Below are 16,004 nucleotides of genomic sequence, written 5' to 3'. Positions count from 1 at the left end.
TAGGTTAAGTGCTTTACAAACAGCAATTCATTTAATTTTCACAACAAACTTTTGAAGTTTTGTCTCTTATTTTCTCCATTTACAGAAAAGGAAACTGAGACATGGAGAGGCTAATGACTTTCCCAAGGTTACAGAGGTGGCACTTAGTGGAGCTGGGATTCAAAGCCAGGCAGTAGGCAGCTAGAGCCTATACTCAGACCCCCAGCAGCCAGTGTAGACGGTTAGGATAAATCACTGTATTCCTGTTATGGAAGGAAAACCATGACACACTGTTGAGCTTTGAAAAAGTAAGTAAAAAATGAGGACACTATAGTTTGATCTTTTTAAAATAAATATTATTTGTGGCTGTGTGTGTGTTTCCAAGAAAGAGATTTGTTAGATTTCAATGTGACCAGGACAAGGAGGGTGAGGTCGTTTGGGGAGAGCGAGGATTGTATAGGTAATTTCACTTTTTCCTTCACATATTTATATATTGTTTTAATTCTCAGAAGCATGTGATCAAACACACATGCACACTTCACGGAACTGGTGAACATCAAGGAAGTATCTGAGACTATAACTCTTTATGCTTTTACTCATACTCGTTGACATACCATCTGACTTTGACTTCCTCAATCCTGAGAGAAAAGGTCAGTTTCTTCCCACTCTTGGGCCTAATAGGGCCACTTTCAGGTAGCAGGTGCTCAGTAAATGTTGTTTGTGGTGTGGTGTACTTGGGAAGTATGTAGTTTGTATCAAGTCTCGCTCTCTCTCTGGTACTAGGCTTGAACTCAGGCCTCATGCTTGCTAGGCAGGCAATCTTGCCCCCAGCTCTATTACTTTGAATATCTTTCAAATAGGGTCTTGTGCTTTTTGCCTGGGGCTGGCCTCAGATCATGATCAAACTACTTCCCATGTAGCTGGAATCACAGGCACACGCCACCACTTCCAGATTGTTGGTTGAGATGAGATCTTACGAACTTTTTGCCCAGGCTGGCCTTGAACAGTGATCCTCCCGATCTTCACCTTCTGGGTAGTTGGGATTACTTGCATGAGCCACCATACCTGATCACCAGTCTCTTAAACTCTGGGAAACTCTGCTACGTTTACAATATTTAGGAAATTTTGATTGGCTCTCCAATGCTGCGATTGACCAACTTCTCATCCAAAGGCCAAGAAAATAAATATTTTAGTTTTTTCATACCGTAAGATCTGTCTTTCAACTACTCGTGCTATTATAGCTTGGGAGCCCCAGAGAAAGTATGCAAAGAAATGGGGACATGCTGTGTTCCAATAAAACTTTATTTACGCAACCAGGTGTAGCACTGCACTATGGCGCCTGGATAGCAGTATTTGGAACCCTGCTGTGGCTGCTCACAACAGTGCCCTTTGAACTGAGAAACAACTGATTCGCTTTGTTTTCAGGATGGGTTTCTCTTGAAGTTTCGGGGCTTTGCACACTTGTGGGGATCTGTGTGATGCACTTGGGGGCATGTTTCTGGTGTGGATCAAATTCCTTAACGATCAAAACTGTCAGATTACTTCCTTCTTGCCATGTGAAAGACTAGGTTTCTAAGATCCCTGGGTTTACATTAGGAGTCATCACAACCTGTTTCTTTTTTGCTTCCTTTTTGCTTTTGTTCTGAGATTTTTATTTAATTTTATTATTATTGTTGTTATTTTAGGGATTTCATTATGAAAATTGCATGGATTCATAGTGTACTTTGAACAAGTTTACCTCTCTCTTATAATCCCTTCACCCTCACCCCCCCACTTTTCAAATAGTTTCTGGTGGGTTTCAGTATGCTATCTTCACGTGTGTGTGTGTGTGTGTGTGTGTGTGTGTGTGTAATATACTTCAAACCTTTTCACACATAGCCCAGTACCCTCACCTTTCCTCTCCCCCCAGAGTCCCCCATTTACACTCATGTCCCATTATTATTATTATCAGTGTGTCAGCATATTCCACAAAATACTCAGTTGTTTATTTACTTAGTTTAATCCCCAATGAGGACAAGAGGAAAGGAAGTTCTTGCCAACTGCTGATGATCACTTATGGTGAAGAAATACCCTAGTCTCCTCTGTTCCAACTTTCTAGTGTCAGGAACAGTGTCTATAGGACCATGCCGGAAAGTGATGGGTCGAACATCACCAACAAGAATTATCCCATGGTTCTTTTGGGTCTCAGACACAGTGAGACTGCAACTGTCCGAAGCCTGTAGGGCAGCACCTTTGTACTTCTTTCCACCCTCCATGGAAGGAAATAATCTTTCTCTTAACCCCCATGTCCTAGTGACAGGCTGGCTCTTACTTGATTCTAACTCCCTGACAGAATCCTAAGCAAGTCTTTGGGAACTGGGCCAATGCAGTTATTTCTTTCTTCACCATAGCTCCTTTTTGGCTCACATTCCCTCAGCAGCCAACCCTGATTTGGGGTCCTGAAGCAAAGAGGAGGTCTCTTGCTTAGTTCCCACTCTCTAAGGGTACCTACCCTCCTTAAGGGAAAAGGCCAATCTTTATTTCCTGTTTCAAATTCTTGGCCTCCACATTCCTGTTCAAAATTCCCCCCAAGGAGCAATGGGATTTTCATACAATTGGGACCTTTGACTGCCCAATTTTTATTTTTTGTGGCATTCAGGATGGAACCCAGGGCCTCACACACACTAAGCATGTCCTCTACCACTGTGCTACACCCTTGGCCCTACTCATCCAATTATTATTCAATAAACAGTTGATGGGCAAAACCTCAAAGTATAGTTTACAAACTTACCCCTACACACACACCAAATTTGTAGCTTTCTTTCTTCTAATCCCTTAGAACTGATATCTAAAGTCTCTAGAAAGTAAACACAAATCATCTCCACCCGTGATCCTAGCCACAAGAGTTTGGGAAAACGTGTACATTGAATGGAATTAGAGAAAATTGTGGTCAAGACCTTCAAAGCCAAAATGTTAATGCTTATCTTTAACCTCTCCCCTGTGGACAGAGTGGAGAGATGGGAAAGAGTGCTATTTTCCTTTCTGCATGCTCTTAGATATGAAACTATCTACTTTAATAACTTTTAAATTAAAACGTGCATATGCTATTTGTATAGCAAACCTTGGCTTACACACACACTTTTGATTTACTCAAATCATGAACAAACAGAAGGAGGTTGGGATGAGTGATCTCATTTCTATACCTGACTGTCAAGAGTAAAAAAAGGAAACTCCTTGTAAAAAAAAAGTATTCTGTTCTGATCTATGATGTCACAGTGTCTAATGGCCATAACCCTTGAAATCATGAAATGACTCAGAGCCTGCAATTTAAACTTTATTTCATATCTATTGTTAAATTACACAAAATCAGTGAATGGTTTGTAAAGCTACACCACTGAACAGATGTTTACAGCTGAAACCATGGGCTTTACATCAAGCTGACAAAAATGTATATTTATAACATCCCTATGTACAATGACCAGTATAGACAGAGAAAATGCACTTAATCTCTGAAAACCATGCACACCACAGGAATAACACAATTGTTTTTTCTGTAACAAGCTTTTCCATTGGCTTGGGCTTCTTCCTGCTTTTCAACACTACCTGTCAGCTTTAAGAACAAACAATTTCAATTTAAACAAAATTGAAATACCATTGTGATCCACAGAATATTTTAAAAACACAGTGTACACAAAATACTTTCACTCTAAAACACTTTGCCTTCAAGGTGTGTAGTTTTGAAATTTCATTCCAGATTTTTAGTTCTTCTAATTCTCAGGACTCAATACTATCAGACAAAACAAAAGCTAGAACTACTGATACAAGATCTGTCAAGAAATCCCTTTTTAAAGACAATTCAGCTTCCTGTCCAGCTTGTGGCCATATTATTACAGGCGAAATAGGACATGCACAGGGGCAGGCTGTAGGAGATGTGACTTTATGGTCACACTTCTAAGCATGTCCCTCCTGAAAACAGAAATGCCACTTCCAGTCACCTTGTCTGATTGATAGCCAGAGGCCTAGTATAAGTTCTTACAAAAGTATAGCAAAACCCATGAAATGGAAACTTCCCAGTGTGGTGCTATGTCACTTGACAGCACAGTGGGTGCGTACTTCTTTTTACTTCACTCAATTCATAACTGATGCCATAAAGGTATTTTTGCATAGACTCTCAACTTGTATGTTCCTGTTATTTAACTTCACTGCAAAATACTGTTTACTTTTACTCTTTCATAAACAAAAACCTGGCAGACAGATTAAGCAGTCAAAGTAGCAAGGGATGGCTCTTGGTGTTACTGAATAACTCTGGCTATCTACCACTTTCTTTTTTGCTCTTGTATTTGTCTAAAAATCTGTCAACACAGAAAAAGAACGAATGGGCCAGAAGTAGCCAGCCAAACTGGAATCGTTACAATAAAGATGTACAAAAAGTAAGTGTTCACAATTAAGTTCAATTCAATTTGATTAAGAGTAACTTCGGCAGTAATTTTAGACACACTGTTCGGTTCAAGAGTTTCTTCAGAAGGACCTCACGACCACAAACATTCATAAGCCAATTGTGTAGAAAGTCCTGACTTTAATTCAGGATTATATACCACAATAAATTCAGCAACACACCATTTAGATGACGAAGAAATATTCTACACATGGGTTCTTTTGGAATGAGCACAACTTGGAAAAGCCTTAAAGTGAATTTGAGAAGCAGCGCCAAAAAGATTCCAGAAGTGTTGAAATTACAGTGCCCCAAAAGCATCTGGAAGTTAGGTCATTACGCTGGTTTTCCATTTGGAAAATAAAATGTTTTGTTTAATATGAGATACATCCTGTTTAAAACCTTTCCACGGTAGAAGGTAGAAAAAGTTTAAAATTTGAAACATCTCTTAAAATTACAAGGCATGAGTCCTGTTCTACTTGCAAAGCCAATCTTTTTTACATAAAACTACCTATATTTGGGAGAGGAATTGTTTATTTTCTACAGTTTGGCAAAATTTATCATCAGTTGCTATTCTATTTAAATAGATTCCTTGTTATGAGCAGAAGAAAATGACTGGTTTTGCGTTTCTGTCAGTCATTTCATGCTTACCCCTAGAAAAGAAAGGGTTCCTTCAAAGACTGGGTTTTAACAGTGTATCGTTAGTCATTTAAAGGCTTTTTAGCCATAAGTTAAATGGTCACATTTTTATGTTTTCTTTTTATCTTTATACCTAATTTAAGAACTTCTTAAAATAGCTCCACAGCAATTTCTGGTGAGTCTGGTTTGGCTTTTGGATTTCCTAAGTAGTCCAACCAAAAAAAGACAATTTAGTTACATATGGAGATTTGTTTCACCCCACACAGTATAACATTTAATTGACAGGCAACTGTAAAGGCAACAGCTCAACTTTTTAAAGCTTCCACAATGAAGGAAGCAGGGCGTGTTTGGACATTTTCGCCTTTTAAGATATGCCATCTTTTTGGTGGTGCTTTGGGAGCAGTGTGCACAAGCCTTTCCAAGCGACTCAACGCCATTTCTCTACGCTGCCTATGTAGTCATTGGTGCCATTGCTGCTGTTGCTGTCACTCTGCTCCTGGCCCGGGCTCTGCTTCTGGTTTGCCCGGTTCTCCTTCTGGCTCGAATTCTGACTCAAACTCTGAGTCAGATTCTGAGTCAGGTTCTGATTGGCATTTGGACTGGGGTTCTGACTCGGATTCTGGCTCTGGCCCTGACTCTGACTCTGACTCTGGAAATGGGTCTGAAGGAACCTTCCCTTCAGAAATTTGCGGTGCTCCTGGCGCTTGCGCCTGGCCTCCTGATGCTCTTTCTGCCTCATGAACTGATACCTTTGCAAAAAGAGGTCTTTTGCATAGCTGTACAGCTCCATATCCAGAAAATTCAGTCCCTCAATACGCTTCTGGATTTCCTCATTGATCTCTACACTAGAGGCCCTGGTGGTGTTATATTGGGTAAATGGTGAAATAAAGTTCATGTTGAATGTCTTCTCAAAGAGATACTGGGTCTTGCGCTGGAACTCTGTCAGGCCGAAGAACGCCATGTGTTTCAGGTTGGACTTGGCGCTTTCCAGAAGGACCTTGTTTCTTTGCTTTTCGGGCATGACAGAGAGGTTGTAGCAACCCACCAAGGTCAGGTCGGAGAGCATGCGCACCTGGCGGTTGTTGGCCAGATTATAGGGGCAGTCCATGAACTCTTTGAGGGGGCAGCCGGACCAGTCGTCGCCAGTGTAGCAGCTGGGCAGCTCTTCGGAGGTCGGGGGCCTCCCATCGCAGACGTGCAGGGACGCCTTCCACGTCGCCCCTCTCTGGACATGCCTCCACTCGCTCAAGTACCGAGACACTGGGTCTCGGAGGATGGTTATGTAGTGGAAGTTCCTAAGGACAGAGCACAAAGACCAACAGTCAGAGGTGTGGGGGACATAAGTGGAGCCAGGGAGGTGCATGGCATCCGTGATGGCTGCTGGCCAGTAAAGAAGGCAAGGAAGGGGATGACAGCGATGAGATGGCATTTGTCCTGTGAACTGTGCTACAGTCTCCTCCCCAAGTCCTGCTAGCATGGCCACATGGCCAATTCCTTCACTTGCTTTGGTGATACTGTAGCTGTAGCAGGTACAAAAAAGGTCAGATTCAAGACATTGACCTTGTCATTCTCCACCCCATCTTTCTCCTGTTCTTCTCTCCCTCTCCAACCAATGACAAAATCCTCCCAAGGATGCCATCGGTCCAGCAGGCAATCATTTTATTCTGCACTCTCCAGCCTTAACCCCGAATTAACTGAGCACGAAATGGAGACTCAGTGGAAGCAAATGATTTATGGATGTGAAATGGAGCTTTATAAAGTGAGCTCAAATTCTAATCCTTCTTATTAAATATGCACATGCCTTTTTCCAATATCCAGTTTAATCTGGACATCTTATTAAAAAAAAACAAAATTGCATCCAAAGTGTTTGATATGATATCCTTGATTCTGGCTGTCGTCATAACATCTTAGTTCATACTTTCTGGAATGAAATGTAGAGAGGGCCTGCAGAAATAAATAGTGTGGTGAGTTCTGAACTGAAGTAGACGTGGTAGCTGTCGGTGGCATATATGCAACTAACTACCTTGGTTGTAACCTTTGCTCACACGATAATATTCCTAGGACAGGAAAGTTCGCCATCAGCTCCAAAAAGTCCATTTTCCTTACCTACTAAATGGAGGCACAGATGTCTGCAACCATGGAGGCTTTGCTGTATTGTTACCTTGCCTTTGAGTTGCAAACAGATACAGTTCTTTGCTCAAATAACAGAGCAGCAAACATTTAAACCGTTCGCCTACACACTCACATCCATACATCATGGCACACACACATGGCCCACACCCCAGAAACAGCAAGGTACGTGATGTGGTCAGGCTACTCAAGGAGAGAAAGGACCCCATAGCTGTGCTTCTCGAGAGAAATGAATTTCCATTTGCATACAGTGGATAAAAGATGAGGTCTTTGGAAGAACATATTGGGTGGGGGAAGGAACAATGAGCACTGAACACTGGCATTTAGTTTCTTAACGGAAACCTACGGAGAGGCTTACAAAGGTTTTGCTTTCTTCATTCCTACCTGAGAAGAACATGGATGGATACCTGTACACACATGAGAAGCCAGAAGGATGCCTTTCAAATACCTGGCTCACCGAATGTTCTCTGAATAAACACTGCTTACAATTCATGAGCTTTCAGCATCTCAGGCCTCTGAGCATCTCTCTTTTGCTGGGTACTTCCTCTGCCTGGCACGACCTTCCTTCTTTGACTGGAAAATTGTACTCATCCTTCAAGTCTCCATTCAAGTACCACCTGTCCTTTGGGAAAATGAACTCCATGCCTTGCTGCCAACATCGCTTTTTGCTCTGTGTCCCCAGAGCACTTCCATACTTAGTCTTTGCTAAAACACTTTTGATATAGAATTATAATTGCATTTCTATTTAAACTGTTTTCTAGAACAAGGGCTCTGTCCTATATTTGCATAATCCATTTCAGCTTTGTACCTGACCCAAAGCAGAATCTCAGAGACTTCTTTAGCTGCTTATTTAATGAACTATTCCAGGGAAGAGGAAGAACAGATATGGGGACATGGCTTATTACAGTAAAAGTCTGGATAATATCCCAAGTGCCTTGTAAAGACCACAAGAAGGTATTATTTTTTAAAAATCACTTTATATATATTCTGGTATAAACAAGCTTTGGGCACAGAAGTGTCTGGGAGGGAGAATGAGAGGGGCAAGTGCATATTCATCCATCTCTGTACTCTTCCTAGGACCTGACCTTGCTGGTGCCACTAGAACTCACTTCGGTGAAGACCATTGCCTGAGTGACAGCTTCTGCTCCTGGTTTTGGTACTCATTCACTCCTTCGTCCATTCACTACATATTTATGGAGCCTTTATGCTAGGCCCAAGGCAATAGTTTAGTGGCAATTAGTCTGATTATTTGAGAAAACCGCAATTTATTTAGTACGGTGACACATTTGGATTAACCTTTTAACTGGCGTTTCCAGGTATGTAATTGAAATGGGAACTAGTGGGCATTTTAAGCTTCCACTATGGAGTCACCCTCATGCTTAGTTGATAGTCTTCCTGCCCCAATTTGTTTTGCTGGCTTAAGCCTACAGTGACATCTTCTGGTCAACCTGAAAGCACACCATAGTGCAAGTCTAAGGTACTCCGTCCTAAAACTTCATCCTTGCCTTTCACACCAGATAGATCCCAGCCACCAGGGTTAGTGTGAGAATCAATGTTTTGTGAACACCACTCCCACATGGAAAGAGTGAAGAGGCAATGTAGAGAGACCCAGACAGACACTTAGAGTCCCTTACGTTAAGGATGTAGGGATCTAGTGTACCTTCCACCTGAAGGTCACCTTCCACCTGAAGGTCACCTTCCACCCATAAGAGACAAGAACAGCCTAACGTGGCAGTCTCAGTCTCTACACAGTAGGGTTATCACTGTAGCAGAGGCATTACACACACACACACACACACACACACACACACACATGCTGATCTAGTGATAATAGCTACCTAGACTCTGGTGACAATAATTAGGGTTTCCATGAGTGTTAATAGCTCCTACTTCCAGGGAAAACAGTTTCAGGGGCCCAGACTGCCTCAACTGGGAGTACTTGATGCTAAAAATATGATCCTGCCTGTAAAAGGGAAGGTGTGCTGAAGGGAAGGGTGTCCCAGTGTCCAGCGGCCTCTAGAGTCACAGGTAAGGATAACATCTTGCAGGCTTTGTTGAATAAAGGATCCAGGTTGTCATTATTCTGAGGGAACAGCTTGTAGGGAAAGTTGAGAGGCAGTCTTCCCACCCAGAACAACTAAGGATGCGAAAACCCAGTGTGATGAAGACATGACTGGACTGGCAAAGAGACCCAGAAACATGGGCAGCACTCTTTCAAGGGTGAGACCAGGTCATCTCAGTGCCAAACTTGCTTTCTCTCAGCACCTAATGTGTGCCTGGTGAGGAGACAGGCACTGGGGATGCAGTGCCTGGAGGAGGGGGATGCAGCCAGGGCTAAGACACAAGAACCTAAGGAAAACATTTCAGTACAATGTGCTAGCGATGGCTGGAGCGGGTAGAGGTTGTGAGGTCAGCAGCTGGCAGGACCTTTGGCCCGACCTAACAATAGGGGAAGGTTTTCTGTAGCTTGGTTTTGAAAGCCAAGGAATCCTGAGACAAGGCAAGATGAGAGGAAAGGAGTATGAGACGGAAGGGAAGCCTGAACAAAGGTCCAGAAGCACAAAGCAGCCTGATGATGGGAGAGAAGTGGGAAGTTGAGGAAAGTGGCAGGAATTGAAGAGAGCTAGGTGGTCAGGGCCTGGTTGTAGAAGGCCTCAGATACAATATTAAGGAATTTATATGCATGTATCAAATTTGCCATATTCCATAAATATGTACACTATGTGTCAATTAAAAATAAATTAAGAGGAACTCAGATACAGTTCTGTAGGCAACAGGGAAGCCTTTGCAAGGTTTAGGCAGGGGACCCACATAACGAGGCCTATGTTTTAGAAACGTCCTTAAGTATAATGTGCAGAGATGGGAATACGGGCAGTAATTTAGAGGCTAACGTGGAAGGCAAGGCAAAAAGTGGAGGCAGGGAAGACTAGAGAAATGTGTGAGAGGCAAAATTAATATGATTTGGTGAGAAAATGATTGGAGTGGAGAGGGAAGATGGTTCACAGGTCTCTGGAGGAAGGTTTGAGGTGTCTGAGGGACATTCCAGTAGAGTTGATGGGACCACTCAGAGGGCAATCTGAGCTTAGGAAAAAAAACATGGATCGGTCAGTAGAAAGTGCTGGTTCCAAACCACGAAGGCCTACTTAGGGATCTCCCTTTAACTCTACTTGGTTGACTCCAGACACCTGAAGACAGCATTTATATACCCCCAAGTTTCTCTTCTTTATGCTAAATATGGTTTTCAACTATTCTCTATACTGATTCAAGGCTCCTCACTACCTTTATTGGAACATGGCCTTCTAGGCATGAGCTGACATGTGACAAGAAGGGGCAGCCTATCACCTCCCTCGTCTTGACACCATTTCTCTTCACATGGTCCCAGATCACGTATACATTTTCAGTGGCCATACCATACCAGTGACATACAATAAACTAAATTGTTCCATTCTTTCACATATATGCCATTTCGAAACCCATCATCCTGGACTGATGCAAGTTACTTGCAGCGCTCTTTAATTTCTTCTTGTTAGAGGAAGTCCAAGCCTGTCAAGATGCATCTGGATTCTGATTATATCACCCCATATCTTCACTGCATTGTCTTATTCTTGTTGGCAATGGTTACACCCAGGCACTGATTAAAACAGAACAAGATGCAGGTGACAGCCAGTCTGTGGTAGTTACTAGAAATCTGCGGTCAGGTTGACAGAAACCTGAAGGGTGCTCTGGAATGAACTAATTTAACTTTAATGGACTGAGGCCAGTTCAAACCCAGGAAAATCATCTACAGACTGTTTACGTTAGTTGTAATTAGGCAGGATTATCTTGTGACCAAATGTGTCAGTTGAAATGACCAGATTTCACATTGTAAAAGTCACCATGATTCTCTACCAGTTAGTTGGGTTAGTTGAATGAATGTTTAGTGCATCTGTATGCCCATGGCGCCTCTATTGACACAACACAGTACACGACTGGCCAGCTTCTACTGCAGGGCAGTTCTCCAGGTAGCCTTGGACTGATCCCATCTTCCCCTCTTTCTTGCTTTTTAGAATGTGTGAGGAATGGAATATCCTGAGATAGGGAGGAACTGTTTGAAACAACCTGGATCTTGTTCATGTCCCTCCCAGGGAACAGAATATCTGCTTGGAACAGCCTGGGCTTTGTTCCTCTGTTCCTCAGAAACACAATATCCTTCAAACCTTTACCCAGTGACACATTGACCCTAAGGTATGAAAATCAGGGTGGTCCTTTAGTTGTGGTGCAAGTGAGACCCGAACACTTGAGACTCTATCCACCTCAGGTTCACAATGCTCCCTGGCTGCTTTTGTCCTTTCTTGCCTATCTGTGACTAGTAAATCCACTTTCTGTACTTGTATGTGAACGTGTTCTGTCTCACTGGGCTCACCCAAGTTGGTGACCTGGTTCATATCTACAAGTCTAGGCTAACTGTCCCCTGCCATCAATAGGCAATTGTGGAAACAATAGCTACTAATGAAAGAGCTGTGCAAGCAAGAAACAGGGGCCATCCTTGACTCCTCCTACTAACATCCAAACGTTCCCCTAAGTCCTGCAGATCCTAGATCTTAGTAGCTCTCAAATAGCTCCCTTCCATCCTTTCTCTACTGGGTAACTGCAATAGTGTCCTTGCTGGCTTTTGGGCCCCCAGTCACACACCACTTCCACAGCCTTATACAACACACATCTGGCCTGTCATTCCTTAGTTAAGCCCTCTCAATAACTCCTTTTCAGCAAGAAAGTCCCAGTTCCTCCACAGGTTAGGCACAGCCTTGAAGGACCCAGCAAGCACTTTTCTAACCTGCACTGAGCTCCCTCTACCCAAGTCTGTCTCAACTGTGAGTAATCTTGTATCCCCCCAGCAACTCAGGGACATTTGGCTATACCTAAAGACATTTGTACCCGGAGACATCTTGGTTTCTATATAACTGGGAGGAAGGTTTGTATTGAGTCTAGTGATGCTGCTTAAATTCTATAATACACAGCCCCCCACAGCAAAGAATCATTCAGCCCCCCAATATCAACAATGCTAAGTTGAGAAACTCTGCTCTATGCTCCATGCTTCAGGAATATAAAAATACTCTTGATTTTTCAAGTTCATCCCAGGCAAGGTCCTATGCACCACCTCTTTCGAATGGCATCTGTTCGTCCTTCATAGCTTACCTTGGAAACTCCTTCAGAACGTGACTCAAAGATTGTAGCCTCTAAGAAACCTTCCTGTACCTTTCGGAGCAAAATAAACTTCCCCATCTCTACCTTGCCTGCCCTGGTATTCTTCTATCGTGACACTTATCACAATATGTCGTGACTGTCTAGTGATTTTTCTGCCTCCCCCCCTAAGGAGGCTGTGGATCATGTATTGTTTATCACCATGTACTCTTCTGGGCCTGGCATGATGCTTGACACGAGGTAAGGAATTAACAAAAGGCTACTGCATGAATGCAGCAGAAATAGCAGCGCTTAGCATGAGCTAATAGGAAATTGCGTGTGGTTTTCTTTGATAAGGAAAAGCCACTAGATGTCACTATTAAATAACAGATATACCATTTTATTACGGTGGCGGAGCATTTTAAGGAGATCTAGTGACATTTATTTGTTGTTCCCAACTTTTTGTGCAATAGGCCAGTTTAAAAGAAGGCTGGATATTTAAGAATATTAAAAAATACATAAATGAATCAAAACAGGTACCACATTTTTATCCTTATCGTTCGACTATTCTGAAATAAGTGAGTACTAAGTCACAGAAGCTCAGACTTGTCACAGCAAGTCATCAGGTCAAACCTTGTACTTCAGAGGTAGGGTAAATCAAGGCCCTGAGAGAGAGGCAAGGGCCTAACTACAAGTCACAAGTTGCCGACAGCAATTGAGAATTAATGTAGTAGACCCTGTCGTTGTATGCCCCTTAATTACTCAGGATGGCATATTCAGCCAGGCCCAAAAGAGCTAATCCTCACAAAGGAGAAACACTTGGCTGCTGAAAGAGGGCACCTCCTTACACCCACTACACAGCCAGGAGCTAGTCTGGCACTTACACATTAATTCCGCCCAATCCTGTGAATCATATATTAATTTCCATTAGGAAAGTGGAGATGCAGAGGGAGATGATATGACCCAGGGTCAAGTCTCAAATTAAAGGATTCAAGTTCACATTTGAATCCAGTTCTCTCTGACTCTCAAAACTGTATTCTTCCCATCCCAGTTCTGGGGCATAAACCCAGGATGTCTGGCTCTCATGGTCAGGCCCCAGAGCCAGCAAGCAGCACCAGCATCATTTAGGAACTTGCTTGAAATGCACATTCTTGGGTCCACTTTCTGAATCAACACGTCAGGCTTTGGGACTTGGCAATTTGCATTTTAAGAGCTCTTCTAGCTATTCGGATGCACATGGCTGGACATGGTGGTTCACACTTGTAATCCCAGCTACTTGGAAGGCAGAAATTGGGAGGATAGTGGTTTGAGGTCAACCTGGGCAAGATGTAAGGGAAACTCCATCTCAATCAATAAATCAGGTGTGGTGGCACATACCTGTGGTCCCAAAGCCACAGATAGGGAGACTGTACTCTGAGGTCAGTGAGACCTCACCTGAAAAATAACTAAGGCAAAAAAGGGGCATGGCTGGGAGCATGGCTCAAGTGGTAGAGTGCCTGACTAGCAAGCATGAGTCCCTGAGTCCAAATCCCAGTACCACCAAAAAGAGAGGGAAAAATTCTGACGCATGCTCACACACTGGAGTTGTAGAACTCTTGCTTTATGCATGTGACTTCAGTGACCAGAAGTTTCTTAAATATCCTAGGAGGTACCCAGAGCACCCAGAGCACGGGCAAACCAAATGAGCTCTGACGTGCAAGCCCGAGCTAAGAGAAACCCTGGGGACACCCGTGTCTGTCCAGGCAACGTCCAAGGAGCATGACCTGGGCAAAGTTCTGAAAATAAGGCTACAAACATTTCCTTTCCTTTGAGGCCACCAGTTCACAAAAGGCCATGATAAGGTTTTGCCTGCAGTGCTCTGAGAGGAAATAAATATCAAAGCCATTTTTTAATGGAAGAAGGTCAACAAACTCATAGCAGTTAAGGTCATAAGAATGATCAATAAAAAGTTAATTTAAGAAAGGAAACAAATTCCTAACCCAAATCAATAGGGTGGAATATTTTGTTATACCTGCAGCTTAGTTTGGATTTTTTTTTAAAGTTCAACCTTTGCACATCTTGTTCGTGAAGTAATGATGAGTGCCGACAAATAAGAACTGTGGTTGGGGGTCCTAAGTAAACTCTGCAGACAGTGGGGGACATAGACGCCCTTGAGTCATTAATGCTGAACGTCTGGTCTCTGTTCTCAGCTAACACTGTCAAAAGCAACTTCTCAGATCCTCCCAATACATATAGACAACATAGGCAAAGCAAGCAGGATGGCTTTTAGATCAAACAACAGTAATACATCAATACAGATTAAATAAAAGTAAGAGTAAATGGAATCAAAAGCAAACATGCCTCTGAGGGACCAGACTCCTCCAGCCCTGGAGTTGCTGTTGTAACTGATTTTCTCGTGTGGCTATGATCTATGGTGGCAGCAGCCTCATAAAAGAAGTGTGGGCCATTGATCTATAAAATGATCATGACTTTCATTGGTCATTCAAGGGATTATTCCTGTCCTTTGCAGGGCAAACCATACTGGGCACAGCGTCCAGTGGGCATGAAACCAACTCAGAAGAGGATGAAGGCGGGAGGTCTCTCTCCCACCAAGCAAGCTACTGTCACGTGCTGCAGGATAACCTTTCTGTCAAAGATGAATCGCCTGGACAATGGTGATCCCATAAGATTGCAAGACAGACATGGGCAAAGGTGGCTCACGCCTGTAACCCTAGCTACTCAGGAGGCAGAGATCAGGAGGATTGTGGTTCAAAGCCAGCCCCAGGCAAATAGTTCCTGAGACCCCATCTCCAAAAAACCCTTCACAGAAAAGGGCTGGTGGAGTGGCTTAAGGTAAAGGCCCTGAGTTCAAATCCTGGTACCACACACACACAACACATCCTGCGCCAGCTGGGTTGGTGTAAGCACACCCTGTGATGTTTGCACAACAATGCCCAATGGTGCATACCCAGAACATTCACCAGTCCAGTAACACGTGACTGCGTTCAAGTCTCCTCGAAGACGTTTTCTGCTCCTCTTCACATCTCACCCAAGGGAGCAGTTCTCTGTATATAAAGTAACATCTTAGTGAATTGATTTTCCCCCTTTGGTTAACTAAAAGTGAACTTATCTGTGCATGTGTGTTGTGGAGAACACTGAGTACAAATGGGCTTTCAAGAAACAAAGGATGTTTTTCTTTGCTATCCTTCTTCTCTTTCTTTTACAAAGTTGGAAACTGGTGGAGTCTTTTTCTTCACAGAAAAGAAAGACTTCCAATGTCTGTAAATTCAAATTCAAGGTGGAATTCTTCATCCAATCAGTCATGGTGATATTTACTTCTTTTAAAAGAAATCACTCCCCTCTTTCCCAAAGCCCAGTAGGTTGTGAAGTCCATAAATGTAAGGACTTTTGCAAGCAGTGAGGAAGCTGAGTTCTTTCACAAGATGTGAAATTCCAAGCTTTATGACCCGTGCTCACCAGCACTCAATTACCTGGGATCATGAAAAGTTTTGCAGCTTACACTACCTCCTCCATCCCCTGAATTTTTTGCATTCTAAAATTACGTTGTGAGTGTTTCTTCATTAATAGTCAGGGTGTTTTAGAGGTAGAAAGAAGTTTGAGAGAAAGACCCTTCAGCGTATAGATGAAGTAGGTAGGGCCCCGTGAAAGACATAGTCCACCCTAGTCACATGTACACCAGTTTTGC

The 16,004-nt window shown here is 43.0% G+C and overlaps 1 protein-coding gene across 3 annotated transcripts in view; it reads right to left on the bottom strand.

Moving 5' to 3' along the window:
- Positions 1 to 3,290: 3,290 nt before the first annotated feature.
- Positions 3,291 to 16,004, bottom strand: part of Hs6st2 (heparan sulfate 6-O-sulfotransferase 2) — a 265,825-nt gene continuing 253,111 nt past the window's right edge. For all 3 annotated transcript variants that reach the window (XM_074062649.1, XM_074062650.1, XM_074062651.1), the window contains one exon: positions 3,291 to 6,324. In XM_074062649.1, coding sequence (XP_073918750.1) covers positions 5,457 to 6,324 — 868 coding nt within the window. In that variant the 3' untranslated portion in view covers positions 3,291 to 5,456. The remainder of the gene's footprint in view (positions 6,325 to 16,004) is intronic.

The sequence above is a fragment of the Castor canadensis genome, chromosome X (genome assembly GCF_047511655.1).
Source record: "Castor canadensis chromosome X, mCasCan1.hap1v2, whole genome shotgun sequence".
NCBI classification, from domain to species: Eukaryota; Metazoa; Chordata; class Mammalia; order Rodentia; family Castoridae; genus Castor; species Castor canadensis.
The sequence above is the reverse complement of the archived record's forward strand: the minus strand, read 5'-3'. Positions and strand labels throughout refer to the sequence as shown.